This window comes from Henckelia pumila, chromosome 3 (genome assembly GCF_033568475.1).
Source record: "Henckelia pumila isolate YLH828 chromosome 3, ASM3356847v2, whole genome shotgun sequence".
NCBI classification, from domain to species: Eukaryota; Viridiplantae; Streptophyta; class Magnoliopsida; order Lamiales; family Gesneriaceae; genus Henckelia; species Henckelia pumila.
This window is the reverse complement of record NC_133122.1, coordinates 93,204,574-93,217,697: the sequence shown is the minus strand read 5'-3', so window position 1 is coordinate 93,217,697 and position 13,124 is coordinate 93,204,574. Positions and strand designations below refer to the sequence as shown.

The 13,124-nt window shown below is 42.7% G+C and overlaps 1 protein-coding gene across 1 annotated transcript; it reads right to left on the bottom strand.

Annotated features, from left to right (window-relative positions):
* Positions 1-1,444: 1,444 nt before the first annotated feature.
* LOC140889226 (uncharacterized) lies at positions 1,445-2,083 on the bottom strand. The gene has a single exon (XM_073296938.1). It carries the CDS (start codon positions 2,081-2,083, stop codon positions 1,445-1,447), a length of 639 nt encoding a protein of 212 aa, XP_073153039.1.
* Positions 2,084-13,124: the final 11,041 nt, after the last annotated feature.

Here is a 13,124-nt window from a genome sequence, read left to right as displayed (position 1 = left end):
GTAAAACCTTTGAACATCTTGGATGCAATGGATTTAAGAAGTGATACTTTTGATATTAGAATTTTCTAGTACTTAAAGATAATAAGTATACGAGCATCCTAAGAACTATATTACAAGTACAGTTGAGATCTCGCAGAAGATCGACGAAATTATGATATAATAGGTTTGAAATCCCTTGTATCATGCTAAGAACTGTGTGAAAATCTTAATTTTGGGATTAGAGTAAAATAGGATTAAGTAACCATAGCTCGTTTAAGGTGTGGTTCGCAAATAAAGGTTTATAAAAACTAAGTTGGATTAAGATAAGGGAGATACATGTACACGATAGATTATATTTTCAGAGCGCGCAGCGGAAGCATGAGTGATGGAGTACTAGAATTTAGTAGACAAACATGTAAATGTGGATTTTATAATTAGATTGGATGAGAACTTCAATTGTTAAAATTTAGAAGGTCGAATTTCGAGGAATAAATTTTTTTAAGGAGGGAAGATTGTAATTATTGAAAATTCAAAAATCCACTCACGGGATATTTTAATAAATTTTTATGGAAATTTATGTGTTTAAATGTTAGATTACGAGATTTTATGTCAAATTTTAGTTTTATGTTTTTCAGGTATGACTTTAATTCCGATAACCAAAGAAGTAGAGGCAAGCCTACGAATGAATTTTAAGTAATGTTAAGTCAAGTGTATTTAATTACACAGATTTTTATTCCAAAATTTCAAATAAGTTATTTGTGCAGGTTTTATTTTAATGTTATGCTTGAAATTTTATTTTAAAAGTTTAGAAGGAGTTGTGAGTATTTTAAGTTATTGGGCCAAATTTCGGCCAAAGAGTTTACTACAAACTTGAGCGTCAAAATTCTTTTCTCTCTTCTATCATTCTTTAGGCAGCCACCTCCCACTCCTAACCTTCACTTTTCAAAATCTGCACACTTTTGAAGAAGATTCGTCGTTCGCCATTTGTGTGAAGGTTAGATGGTCCACAATGTCCAGATTCCTCCCTACCAACGAAAAGAAAGAAAGTTTTTGACATTTTGAAACCACCGTTCAAGAATATAGGGATTTGATATGAAAATTCTCCATGTTGATGTGTATGTGATGTATATTTAATTGATTCTATAAGATTTTGAAGAGCATGATGTAGAATTGTGATACGTGAATCGTTTTTGAAGTTTTGTTAAAAAATTTTTAGATTTGGTCAGAACAAATGTGTAAATTGGAGAATTTTTTGTGTGTATTTTGAATGATAAGTTTTGATGCAATTCTTTTGAAGATGGTTGTTTTGGTTGAATAATTTTCGAATTTTTAAAGTTTTTCATGAGTATGATAAAAAAAATTCAATTTTTGAGTGAGTATTTTTGAATCGGAATTGAGAATAATCGAAAAAGGGGACCAATATCACAAAACTTTTATGTTTTCGTAGATAGCAGAGCTGAGGCACTTAGGCACTGCCAGGGCCGAACCCATAGCACTCTGGGTATCGAGTCCTCATATCGGTCTCACTTTCCCAAGTAGCTTCCTCCTCGGAATGATTCAGCCATTGGACTTTAACCATCGGGATAACCCGTGTCCTAAGCCTCTTTTCCTCACGAGCTAAGACCCGGACGGGTCTCTCCTCAAATGCTAGCTCTCGCGTCAGCTGTAGAGGCTCGTAATCCAACACATGTAACGGATTAGAGATATAATTCCTAAGCATAGATATACGGAACACGTTGTGAACTGTCGCAAGACTCAGTGGTAGAGCCAAACGACAGGCCAACGTGCCAATCCTCTCCAAAATCTCAAATGGACCAATATACCTCGGGTTAAGCTTGCCTCTCCTGCCAAAATGCATTACGCCCTTCATAGGCGAAACCCTCAAGAACACATGATCACCCATGACACACTCGAGGTCACGTAGTCGCCGATCAGCATAACTCTTCTGACGACACTGTACAGTCCTCATACGCTCTCGAATCTGAATCACAATATCCGATGTCTGCTGCACTATCTCAGGTCCTAGAAGAACTCTCTCTCCAACCTCGTCCCAATGAACAAGAGATCTACACCATCTCTTGTAAAGAGCCTTGTAAGGAGCCATACCTATAGACGCTGAAAACTTTTGTTATAGGTAAACTCCACTAAAGGCAATCTCGACTCCCATGAGCCCTGGAAGTCGATCACACAAGCCCTCACCAGATTTTCAAGTGTCTGAATTACTCTCTCTGACTTATCATCTGTCTGAGGATGAAATGCAGTGCTAAATAGTAGCTTTGTCCCCAAGTCTGCGTGTAGACTCTTCCAAAATGCAGAAGTGAACCTCGGGACTCGGTCTGACACTATAAAAACTAGAATGTCGTGAAATCTAACGATCTCTCTAATATAAAGCTCTGCATACTGAGTCATCGTGAATGTAGTCCTCACTGGAAGAAAATGTGCAGATTTGGTGAGTCTGTCAACAATCACCCAAATCGCTGTAGATCCTTTGGCACTCCTCGGTAAACCAACCACGAAATCCATGGTGATGTTCTCCCATTTCCACTCCGAAATGGGAAGTGGTCGAAGAAACCCCGCTGGTCGCTGATGCTCTGCCTTGACTTGCTGATAATTCAAGCACTCGGATACAAACGACCAATATCCATCTTCATGTTAGGCCACCAATAAAACATCCTCAAGTCTCGGTACATCTTTGTATTCCCGGGATGGATGGAATACGGAGATGCGCGTGCCTCTGGCATAATGTCCGCCCTCAACTGATTAGTACTCGGCACCCACATACGTCCTCTGTACCGAACAATACCATCATCAACTGTATAAAAAAGACTACCCTTCGCCTCATCATTCCGCTTCATACGCTGTAACTGATAATCAGTAGACTGTCAATCTCTGATCCGATCTCGAAGAGTCGGGCTTACTATCAGTGCTGCTAAACTTGGTGCGTGTCCACTGGAGTAGATCTCTAAGCCAAACCTATTTATCTCAGTCTGTAGAGCTTGCTGCACTGACACACATGCTAACAATGAAGTCTTCCAACTCAAGGCATCGGCCACTACATTAGCTTTACCCGGGTGGTAGCTAATGTAGTAGCCCGTAACCAAAATCAGTAATTAAGGGATTAATCATAATTACTTGGGTAGAGTTCGGAAGCTCCGAACAGGATCGGAAGCTCCGATCGATATTACGTCAGGCATGACGTGTGGTAAGATTGGAAGCTCCGATCAGGACCGGAAGCTCCGATCACCCCTATCCGGAATCAACAAGTGATATTTTGACACGTGGCAGATCAGGATCTTCGGAAGCTCCGATGGCAGGATCGGACGTTCCGATCGAGGTTCGGACGTTCCGATCAAGGATCGGAAGTTCCGATCGCTGTCTATAAATAGAAGGCCGAGGCTTCACTTTCATTTGCCAATTCCGAGTTCTCCTTGCCCTTCTAGTCCTTTTGGAGCTGTTCTAGTCTTCTTAGGCTTGGTCCGGAGGTCGGCGAGGCGTTTGATAGTCGTAGCAGAGTTGTGCCCAAGTTCTGGAGGCATCGCCATCAAAGGGCTAACGACGGACGAAGGTATATCTTTTGCTTCCTATAAATATTTAGGAGTATGCAATAGCTTAGTTAAGGCTTTTAGAGCACCTTAATGATGGTAGTATCATTTGGCAGTGTAGAGCAGACTATAGGCATGGACCTAGAGTTGGTAGAGCTTGCACTGTTTTGAGGTACGAAAGTACTGTTCGAGATATCCTGACTGAGTATGCATGTATTATGTGACTGCATGATTTATATGCCATGATATTATGCTGCATTCATTTGCATCTTGCTGTATCTCTTTCGAGATGTCTGTTAGTAGGGTTGTACCCTATCCCGTTGTGGATGGACTTCCATCGATTTGGGTCCGGCGTATCCACGGTTATCTCGGTATGGGAGCCACCTCCTGAAGCGACGGCATAGCGTGCTACATACCAGGGCCCGGTCTGTCTCTGTTATCTGATCCTTGACCTCGAGTCTATAGGGAGTTCACTTTGCATGCATGTATACTCATACTCTCGCACTGAGCGTTTTTATGCTCACGTCTCGTACTCTGTATTTTCTGGACACCCTATTCCATGGGGCAGGTTTGCTATTGGACGAGGAGGGTGGATCCAGGAGGGGCTAGTCAGTGGTTGGCCAGCTGGAGCTTCGTCTAGGTTTTATTACTGTTGTTTTGGGTTTATACAGCTATTCGATTTGGTTGTATATTATTGGATAAATTACAGATTCCTTTACTTGGGGTTGTAAACTATTTTTGGATTCCGCAGTTTTATTCTGATATCTATTTAATTAAGTTAATTGCATGCATAAGTTCTGTTTAGTAGGTGATCCGGGTAAGGGTCACTACATTTATGGTATCAGAGCATGCAAAAGAATTCTTGGGATTTAGTCTCATCTTGAGGTATTTTTGTAGATGTCAAATCGTGACGACCAGAGTTCTCATGGCAGTGTTGGTGGGCGTTGGGGTGATGCCGATCGGGAGCCTCGTCGAGAACGGCATCATCGTCACCATGACGACGAGCGTTTCACTGTGCGTCGATTCTTAGCTATGGGTCCTAAGCCCTTAGTAGGAGGTGAGTCTCCGGAGGATGCGGAGAACTGGTTAGACCGCATGGAGACGACTTTTCAGACTTTCCAATGCACCGAGGAGCAGAAGGTGGAGACCCTTGGCTATCTTCTAGATGGGCGTGCGCGCAGGTGGTGGAGGTTTACTTCTGCACCTTTTGTTGCGGCGAGAGGAGTGGCCACTTGGGCCGAGTTCCGCACAGCTTTCCAAAAGCGGTATTTTCCTCCTGCACTCCGTCAGTCGAAGGCAGGCGAGCTATTGAGTCTGCGACAGGGAGCCATGTCTATCGATGAGTATCAGCAGAGGTTCTTTGATCTGCTATCCTATTGCCCCAAGATTGCTGATAGCTCAGAGATGAAGTATAATCAGTTCCTTCAGGGCCTTAACCCTGAGATCCATGACCGTGTGGCGGTTGGCGATGACATGTCCTACGAGGGTTTGGTGAGCCGTTGTCACCAGGCGGAGGACAGCATTCGGCGAAACAGGTCTTTCCCTCAGTCGAGGCCTGCTAGTTTTTTGGGTCCCCGTGCCCAAACTTTCAAGAAGTCTGGATCTTCTTCTTCCTCTGGTTCTGGAGGTGTTGTCCGTTACGGTAAGAAGGACAAGTGTGATCACTGTGGGAAGAACCATCCATCCAACAAGTGCCGTAGAGCTTCTGGAGCTTGTTTTCGTTGTGGAGAGACTGGTCACATCCGGAGGGATTGTCCACTGTCTGGGGGAGGCGGTTCTGGTTCTGGTTCAGGATCGGGTTCTCAGGCCACCGTACAGCAGAGGTCGCAGGGACAGTCTGCTGGGAGTTCTCATTTGAGGCCACGAGCTTCTGGCCAGGTGTTTGCCCTGAGACATGATCAGGCAGTGGAGGAGAATGATAAAGTCATCGCAGGTACATTTCTGCTTTATGGATTACCTGCTCTTGTACTTATTGACACTGGTGCATCTCATTCCTTCATTTCTGCACGTTTTGTTAAGAGGCATAAGTTACCATGCATTGCACTAGACGTAGTGATGTCTGTTTCTACTCCGACGGGCCAATCTGCTTTGGCTAAGCGTCTAGTGATGGGTTGCCCTTTAGAGTTCGAAGGGAACATTCTGTTAGCGAATCTCATGGTCCTGGCGATGGACGACTTTGATTGCATTCTGGGAATAGATATGTTAACTACCTATCAAGCTTCAGTGGACTGCTATCAGAGATTAGTACGCTTTCATCCGGAGGGGAGTGAGAGCTGGTTTTTCTATGGTGAGGGAGCGCGACCCCCGATGCCTTTGGTATCAGCTTTGAGAGCCTGTAGAGCTCTAGAGTCTGGCGGGGAAGGCTACCTTATCTATGCAGTCGATTTGTCCGCTGAGAGTATTGGGATAGAAAGCATTCCTGTTGTGGATGAGTTTCCAGATGTATTTCCTGATGAGATTCCGGGTTTTCCTCCTGCTAGGGAAGTCGAGTTTGGCATAGAGTTGATGCCGGGTACTTCGCCTATTTCTAGAGCACCGTATCGTCTGGCTCCGTCAGAGATGCGTGAGTTGAAGAATCAACTACAGGATCTTTTGGACAAGGGGTACATTTGTCCTAGTGTATCTCCTTGGGGAGCTCCTGTTCTCTTCGTGAAGAAGAAGGATGGGTCGATGCGGCTGTGCATTGACTATCGGCAGCTGAACCGAGTCACTGTGAAGAACAAGTATCCGTTGCCTCGTATTGATGACTTGTTTGATCAGCTGCAGGGCACGTCAGTTTACTCCAAGATTGACTTGAGATCTGGGTATCATCAGTTGAGAGTCCGTGATCAGGACGTAGCCAAGACTGCATTCCGTACTCGCTATGGGCATTACGAGTTCCTAGTGATGCCATTTGGTTTGACCAATGCGCCGGCTATATTCATGGATTTGATGAACCGTGTCTTCAGGGAGTACTTGGACAAGTTTGTCGTGGTCTTCATTGACGACATCTTGGTGTATTCACGTAATACGGAAGAGCATGTTTCTCACTTGCGGTTGGTACTACAGACTCTTCGAGATGAGCAGTTGTACGCCAAGCTGAGCAAGTGTGAGTTCTGGATGGATAGAGTGGTTTTTCTTGGCCATATCATATCCAGGGAAGGGATTTCTGTTGATCCAAGCAAGATTGAAGCGGAACTTAATAGGTCGCGTCCGATGACAGTTGCTGAGATCCGTAGTTTTCTGGGTCTAGCAGGGTATTATCGTCGCTTCATTCTGAACTTCTCTCAGTTAGCTCGACCGTTGACGCAGCTTACCCGCAAGGGTGTGGATTTTGAGTGGTCCTCCGAGTGTGAGGAGAATTTCCGTGAGCTTCGACGGCAGTTGACTTCTGCGCCGGTGTTGGCATTACCGTCAGGATCTGGAGGGTATGTAGTTTACACAGATACTTCTCTTCAGGGGTTAGGTTGTGTCCTGACTTAGAATGGGCATGTGATCGCATACGCTTCTAGACAGCTGAAGCTTCACGAGGACAACTATCCAGTCCATGATTTGGAATTGGCAGCCATTGTGTTCGCTTTGAAGATCTGGCATCATTATCTGTATGGCGAGAAATTTGAGATCTTCACCGACCATAAGAGTCTCAAGTATTTGTTCACTCAGGCGGAGTTGAACATGAGGCAGAGACGTTGGATGGACTTGCTTAAAGACTATGATTGCGAGATTAAGTACCATCCGGGAGCTGTTAATCTCACCGCTGATGCTTTGAGTCGCAAGGTGCGACTATCCGCACTTCAGACTTGTTCGATGTCTAGTGCGATCAGTGACTGTTGTACTTCAGGTTATACCTTCAAGCATAAGAAAGGTATGCAGAGTATCCAGATATTTGCTTTATTATCTGAGCCAGCCTTGTATTCGCGGATCCGAGATGCTCAGATGTCTGATTCGAAGACCCAACGTTTAGCTCATCTAGCTAACGAGGGTAGCTCGTCTGGATTTCATTATCAGTCAGATGGCTTTCTGTGTTTGTCTGGTAGGCTTGTGATTCCGCAGGATGAAGAGTTGCGAGAGGAGATTTTGTCTCAGGCGCATCGCACTAAATTGAGTATTCACCCTGGGAGCAACAAGATGCAAGGATCTACGTACTCGTTTCTGGTGGAAGGGAATGAAACGCAGTGTTTATCAGTTTGTTTTGAGATGTTTGGTGTGTCAACAGGTCAAGGCAGAGCACCGACGACCTGGAGGATTGCTTCATAGTCTGCCTATTCCTGAATGGAAATGGGAGTTTATCACAATTAACTTTGTGACCCATTTGCCGGTATCCCCGAGGAACTGTGATGCTATCTGGGTTGTGGTGGACCGACTCACCAAGTCAGCGCATTTCATTGCCTATAGCCGAGAGTACTCTGTGGATCGCATGGCACGGATGTACATTCAGGAGATCGTCCGACTTCATGGAGTGCCTGTGAGCATTGTCAGCGATCGGGACCCTAGGTTTACTTCTAGATTCTGGGGGAGTGTTCAGCGTGCGATGGGTACTACTCTCAGTCTTAGTACAGCCTATCATCCGGATACTGATGGTCAGTCAGAGCGCACTATCCGTACGTTAGAGGATATGCTTAGAGCGTGCATCATGGATTTTGGTTCAGCCTGGCAGGATCATTTGCCGTTGATCGAGTTCGCTTACAACAATAGCTATCATACTAGTATTGAGATGACACCTTTTGAGGCGTTGTTTGGGCAACGTTGTCGTACTCCACTCTTCTGGGAAGAAGTGGGGGAGAGACAGGCTGAGGGACCGGAGTTTATCCAGCAGGCGATAAACATTGTTGACCAAATCAAGAAACGGATTAAGACTGCACAGGATCGTCAGGCCAGCGATGCTAATATCAAGCGTAGGCCTTTGCTGTTCGAGGTCGGGGAGAAAGTGTTTCTGAGAGTGTCACCTTTCCGCAAGATTCTCAGATTTGGCCTTAAGGGCAAGTTGTCTCCCAGATTTATCGGTCCGTTTGAGATCTTGGAGAGCATTGGCGATTTGGCTTATCGACTAGCTTTGCCACCGCATCTATCCAGTATTCACGACGTGTTCCACGTTTCTCTGTTGCGACGGTATGTGGCAGATGAATCTCATATTCTGCAGCAGTTTGAGGTTCAGGTAGACAAGGATTTGACTTATGTTGAGAAACCTCTTTGTATCCTGGATTATAAGGATAAGGTTTTACGGAACAAAGTCATTCCTTTGGTTTTAGTTCAGTGGCAGCGCCGAGGCACTGAGGAAGCTACTTGGGAGCTCGAGGACAAGATGCGTAAAGACCATCCTGAGTTGTTTTGATTTCATTCTTTAAGTTGTATTCAGTTGCAAACTCTGTAAACGTTTGATTTGAATAAAGAATGTTTCTGATTTCTGTATTTTTGCATTCGGTACTTAAGATCTGATTTCGAGGACGAAATATCTTAAGTGGGGGAGAATGTAGTAGCCCGTAACCAAAATCAGTAATTAAGGGATTAATCATAATTACTTGGGTAGAGTTCGGAAGCTCGAAGGTGAGTTCGGAAGCACCGATCAGGATCGGAAGCTCCGAACAGGATCGGAAGCTCCGATCGATATTACGTCAGGCATGACGTATGGTAAGATCGGAAGCTCCGATCAGGACCGGAAGCTCCGATCACCCCTATCCGGAATCAACAAGTGATATTTTGACACGTGGCAGATCAGGATCTTCGGAAGCTCCGATGGCAGGATCGGACGTTCCGATCGAGGTTCGGACGTTCCGATCAAGGATCGGAAGTTCCGATCGCTGTCTATAAATAGAAGGCCGAGGCTTCACTTTCATTTGCCAATTCCGAGTTCTCCTTGCCCTTCTAGTCCTTTTGGAGCTGTTCTACTCTTCTTAGGCTTGGTCCGGAGGTCGGCGAGGCGTTCGATAGTCGTAGCAGAGTTGTGCTCAAGTTCTGGAGGCATCGCCATCAAAGGGCTAACGACGGACGAAGGTATAGATTTTTCTTCCTATAAATATTTAGGAGTATGCAATAGCTTAGTTAAGGCTTTTAGAGCACCTTAATGATGGTAGTATCATTTGGCAGTGTAGAGCAGACTATAGGCGTGGACCTAGAGTTGGTAGAGCTTGCACTATTTTGAGGTACGAAAGTACTGTTCGAGATATCCTGACTGAGTATGCATGTATTATGTGACTGCATGATTTATATGCCATGATATTATGCTGCATTCATTTGCATCTTGTTGTATATCTTTCAAGATGTCTGTTAGTAGGGTTGTACCCTATCCCGTTGTGGATGGACTTCCATCAATTTGGGTCCGGCGTATCCACGGTTATCTCGGTATGGGAGCCACCTCCTGAAGCGACGGCACAGCGTGCTACATACCAGGGCCCGGTCTGTCTCTGTTATCTGATCCTTGACCTCGAGTCTATAGGGAGTTCACTTTGCATGCATGTATACTCATACTCTCGCACTGAGCATTTTTATGCTCACGTCTCGTACTCTGTATTTTCTGGACACCCTATTCCATGGGGCAGGTTTGCGATTGGACGAGGAGGGTGGATCCAAGAGGGGCTAGTCAGTGGTTGGCCAGCTGGAGCTTCGTCTAGGTTTTATTACTGTTGTTTTGGGTTTATACAACTATTCGATTTGGTTGTATATTATTGGATAAATTACAGATTCCTTTACTTGGGGTTGTAAACTATTTTTGGATTCCACAGTTTTATTCTGATATCTGTTTAATTAAGTTAATTGCATGCATAAGTTCTATTTAGTAGGTGATCCGGGTAAGGGTCACTACAGCTAATGTCACGGTCGTAATCTTTAACCAATTCCAACCATTTGCGTTGTCTCATATTCAACTCCTTCTGGGTAAAGAAGTACTTAATGGTCTTGTGATCGGTGAAAATCTTGCACTTCTCACCTGTGAGACTCAGTTCTCAAAACTCGACTCGAAGACTAAATAAAGAAATTCGGAATAAAATAATAAAATTAATCCAACAAATTTGGCGACGCAAGATATTACATTTGAAGACGCAAAATCACGTTGCGAATTGAATTAAAAAATTTTCTTTTTTTAAATAACGAGCGCGTCTGCGCTAGAAACTAGCGCAGAATGCGCTGCTCTAGTACAAACACGCTAGTGAGGGATTTTTCTATGGGCGCTCATATGCGTCCCTCCCTAGCGCATATGCGCTAGGGATTCCTCAAAGAATTTCCAAAACTCTGCCATTTTGCGCTTTTGCGGGGAAAAATAGGCGCATCTGCGGCCTCTCATTTCTCAAATCTCTGTAAAATCACGCATATGCTCAAATCAAACGCATCTGCTCAAATAAAATTTCAAGTCGGATCTCAAATCTCTAAAATAATCGACAACTCCAAAAATTCCGAAAATCTAAAAATCTCAAAATAGTCGATAACATACAATCAAAAGGAGTTTACAAATATTAAAAACGAGATTCTAAAACATCGTTTTAACCAAAATATAAAATCAAGTTTTACAAATCACATACGATAAAACTCCAACATAAAATCCTGAAATCAACTTCTACAATAAGATCAAACTAACCAAGCTTTCTCCGACTCGATTCTGCCCCACCTGTTGCCAAGTACACATACAAAACAAGACAACATCCAGATAATCCGGTGAGAATAATATTCCCAGTAAAAGCAACATAACATGCAATATCAGATAAAATATATCAAAGTCATGATATATAAAACGACATATTAAAAATTGAATAAAATGAAATACATGTCTTTCAAATCGTGATTATCTAAATCAGATAATCAATTCGTTTCGTAATTTTTTTGTTTCGTCGGTTGGGATCCTGAGGTCAAAATATCACAACAACTCACCTACCCACCCGTTCGAGGTGGAAGATTGTATATTTTGATCTTCTAGACTCTGGAGCAACTATAAAGAGTTATAAAATCACGGTCATTGGATAAATCATCGACCAATGACACTCAATTATAGTCCCCAGATCGTCTAAATAGATATGAAATCAAATCATTTAACTCGGTATGAATGCATATGTAAATCGAAATGCATTCAAACACATAATTCAAATAATTCACATAAACATGCAAGTATGTGATTTCAGGGAACTCGAGAATCAACTCAGATTCGAGTATTCGTCCCTATTCGGTTCTATGTCAACTTATACCTTTTTTCGATTCGATTGATGCTCAAAATCTGGAAATCAACATCAATTATTTAATCAAAATCTATTTCAATCGCAAAACAAATATTCAAGGTAAAACTCATTACCAACTCGATCAACTCGTCTATCGCTTAGAATTCTGATAATTCCAATTTCAAAAGTCTTCAATCAAATATGTACGGAGATATTTCGTTCTCAATATCAATCAAATAAACTCAATCGAATACGGCTCAATCAAACCAAACCAATTGATGCTCCAAAACTCGGATAGATGGCATAACGGCTAGAAACCAGCTAACCGAAAAATCAACAACAATTCCATAATCCTCAAAATCAACTCATATCAATACCAATTCCATTTAATCAATTAAATATCAAAAAATATCAACAGCCCCTATTTCGAAAATCACTCAAAAATTCATAACAAATTCGTACATTGTTATTTTTCCGATACGACTTCGAATAAACGATGCATGATAGCTCAAACACGTTATATCCAAATATAATCAAAATCCATCGACATCCAAAAAATGAAATATAACCGATTGAAGAAATACTCGCGGTAAAACGAAACCCTCATCGTCGTGATCGTGAATATATATTCAAATCGAATTTCTATCGGTCGGATCGTGCAGATCGAAGGAAATTAGAAGCTCAAGGATGTGTCCATGGAGTATTTCTCGTTGAAGAAGAAGAGAGAATGATTGAATAAGCCACCTACAAGCCCACTCATCATCCAATAAATAAGACTAAGTCAAAAATCATCAAATTGCACTTTAGTCCCTGAATTCCTCCAAAAATTTCAAATCAGTCCCTAATCAAATATCAATTTAGCCCTCGGACTTCATAATCTCAAAATATCAATAATAATCTCAATAAGATAATTTTCGGGGCATTACAATTCTCCCCCTCTAAGAATTGATTTCGTCCTTGAAATTGAATACAAATCGATCACATAAGATAGAAAATAGAATCAAAGACATAGTAAGAACTCAAATCATAGAAATAAATCTGGAAATCGCTGTCTCATATCGGATTCTGTTTCCCAAGTTGCTTCTTCAACTCCGTGTCGGTTCCACTGTACTTTCATCAACTAAATCAATGTGTTTCTGAGCTGTTTCTCTTTTCGATCTAAAATCTGAATCGGTCGTTCGAAATAAATCAAGGTCTCATCAAGTTCTGCCTCGTATGACTGAATAATATGTGAAGGATCTTGGTGATACTTTCGCAACATAGAAACTTGAAAAACATCATGAATTCCTGAAAGAGATGGAGGAAGTGCAAGTCAGTAGGCAAGATCACCTATCTATTCAAGAATCTCATACGGACTCATAAATCTCGAAGACAACTTCACTCTCTTTCAAAATCTGACTGTGCCTCTAAAAGGATAAATCTTCAGAAATACTCGGTCTTCCTGTTCAAAACTCAAAGGTCTACGTCGGATATTCGCGTACTTAGC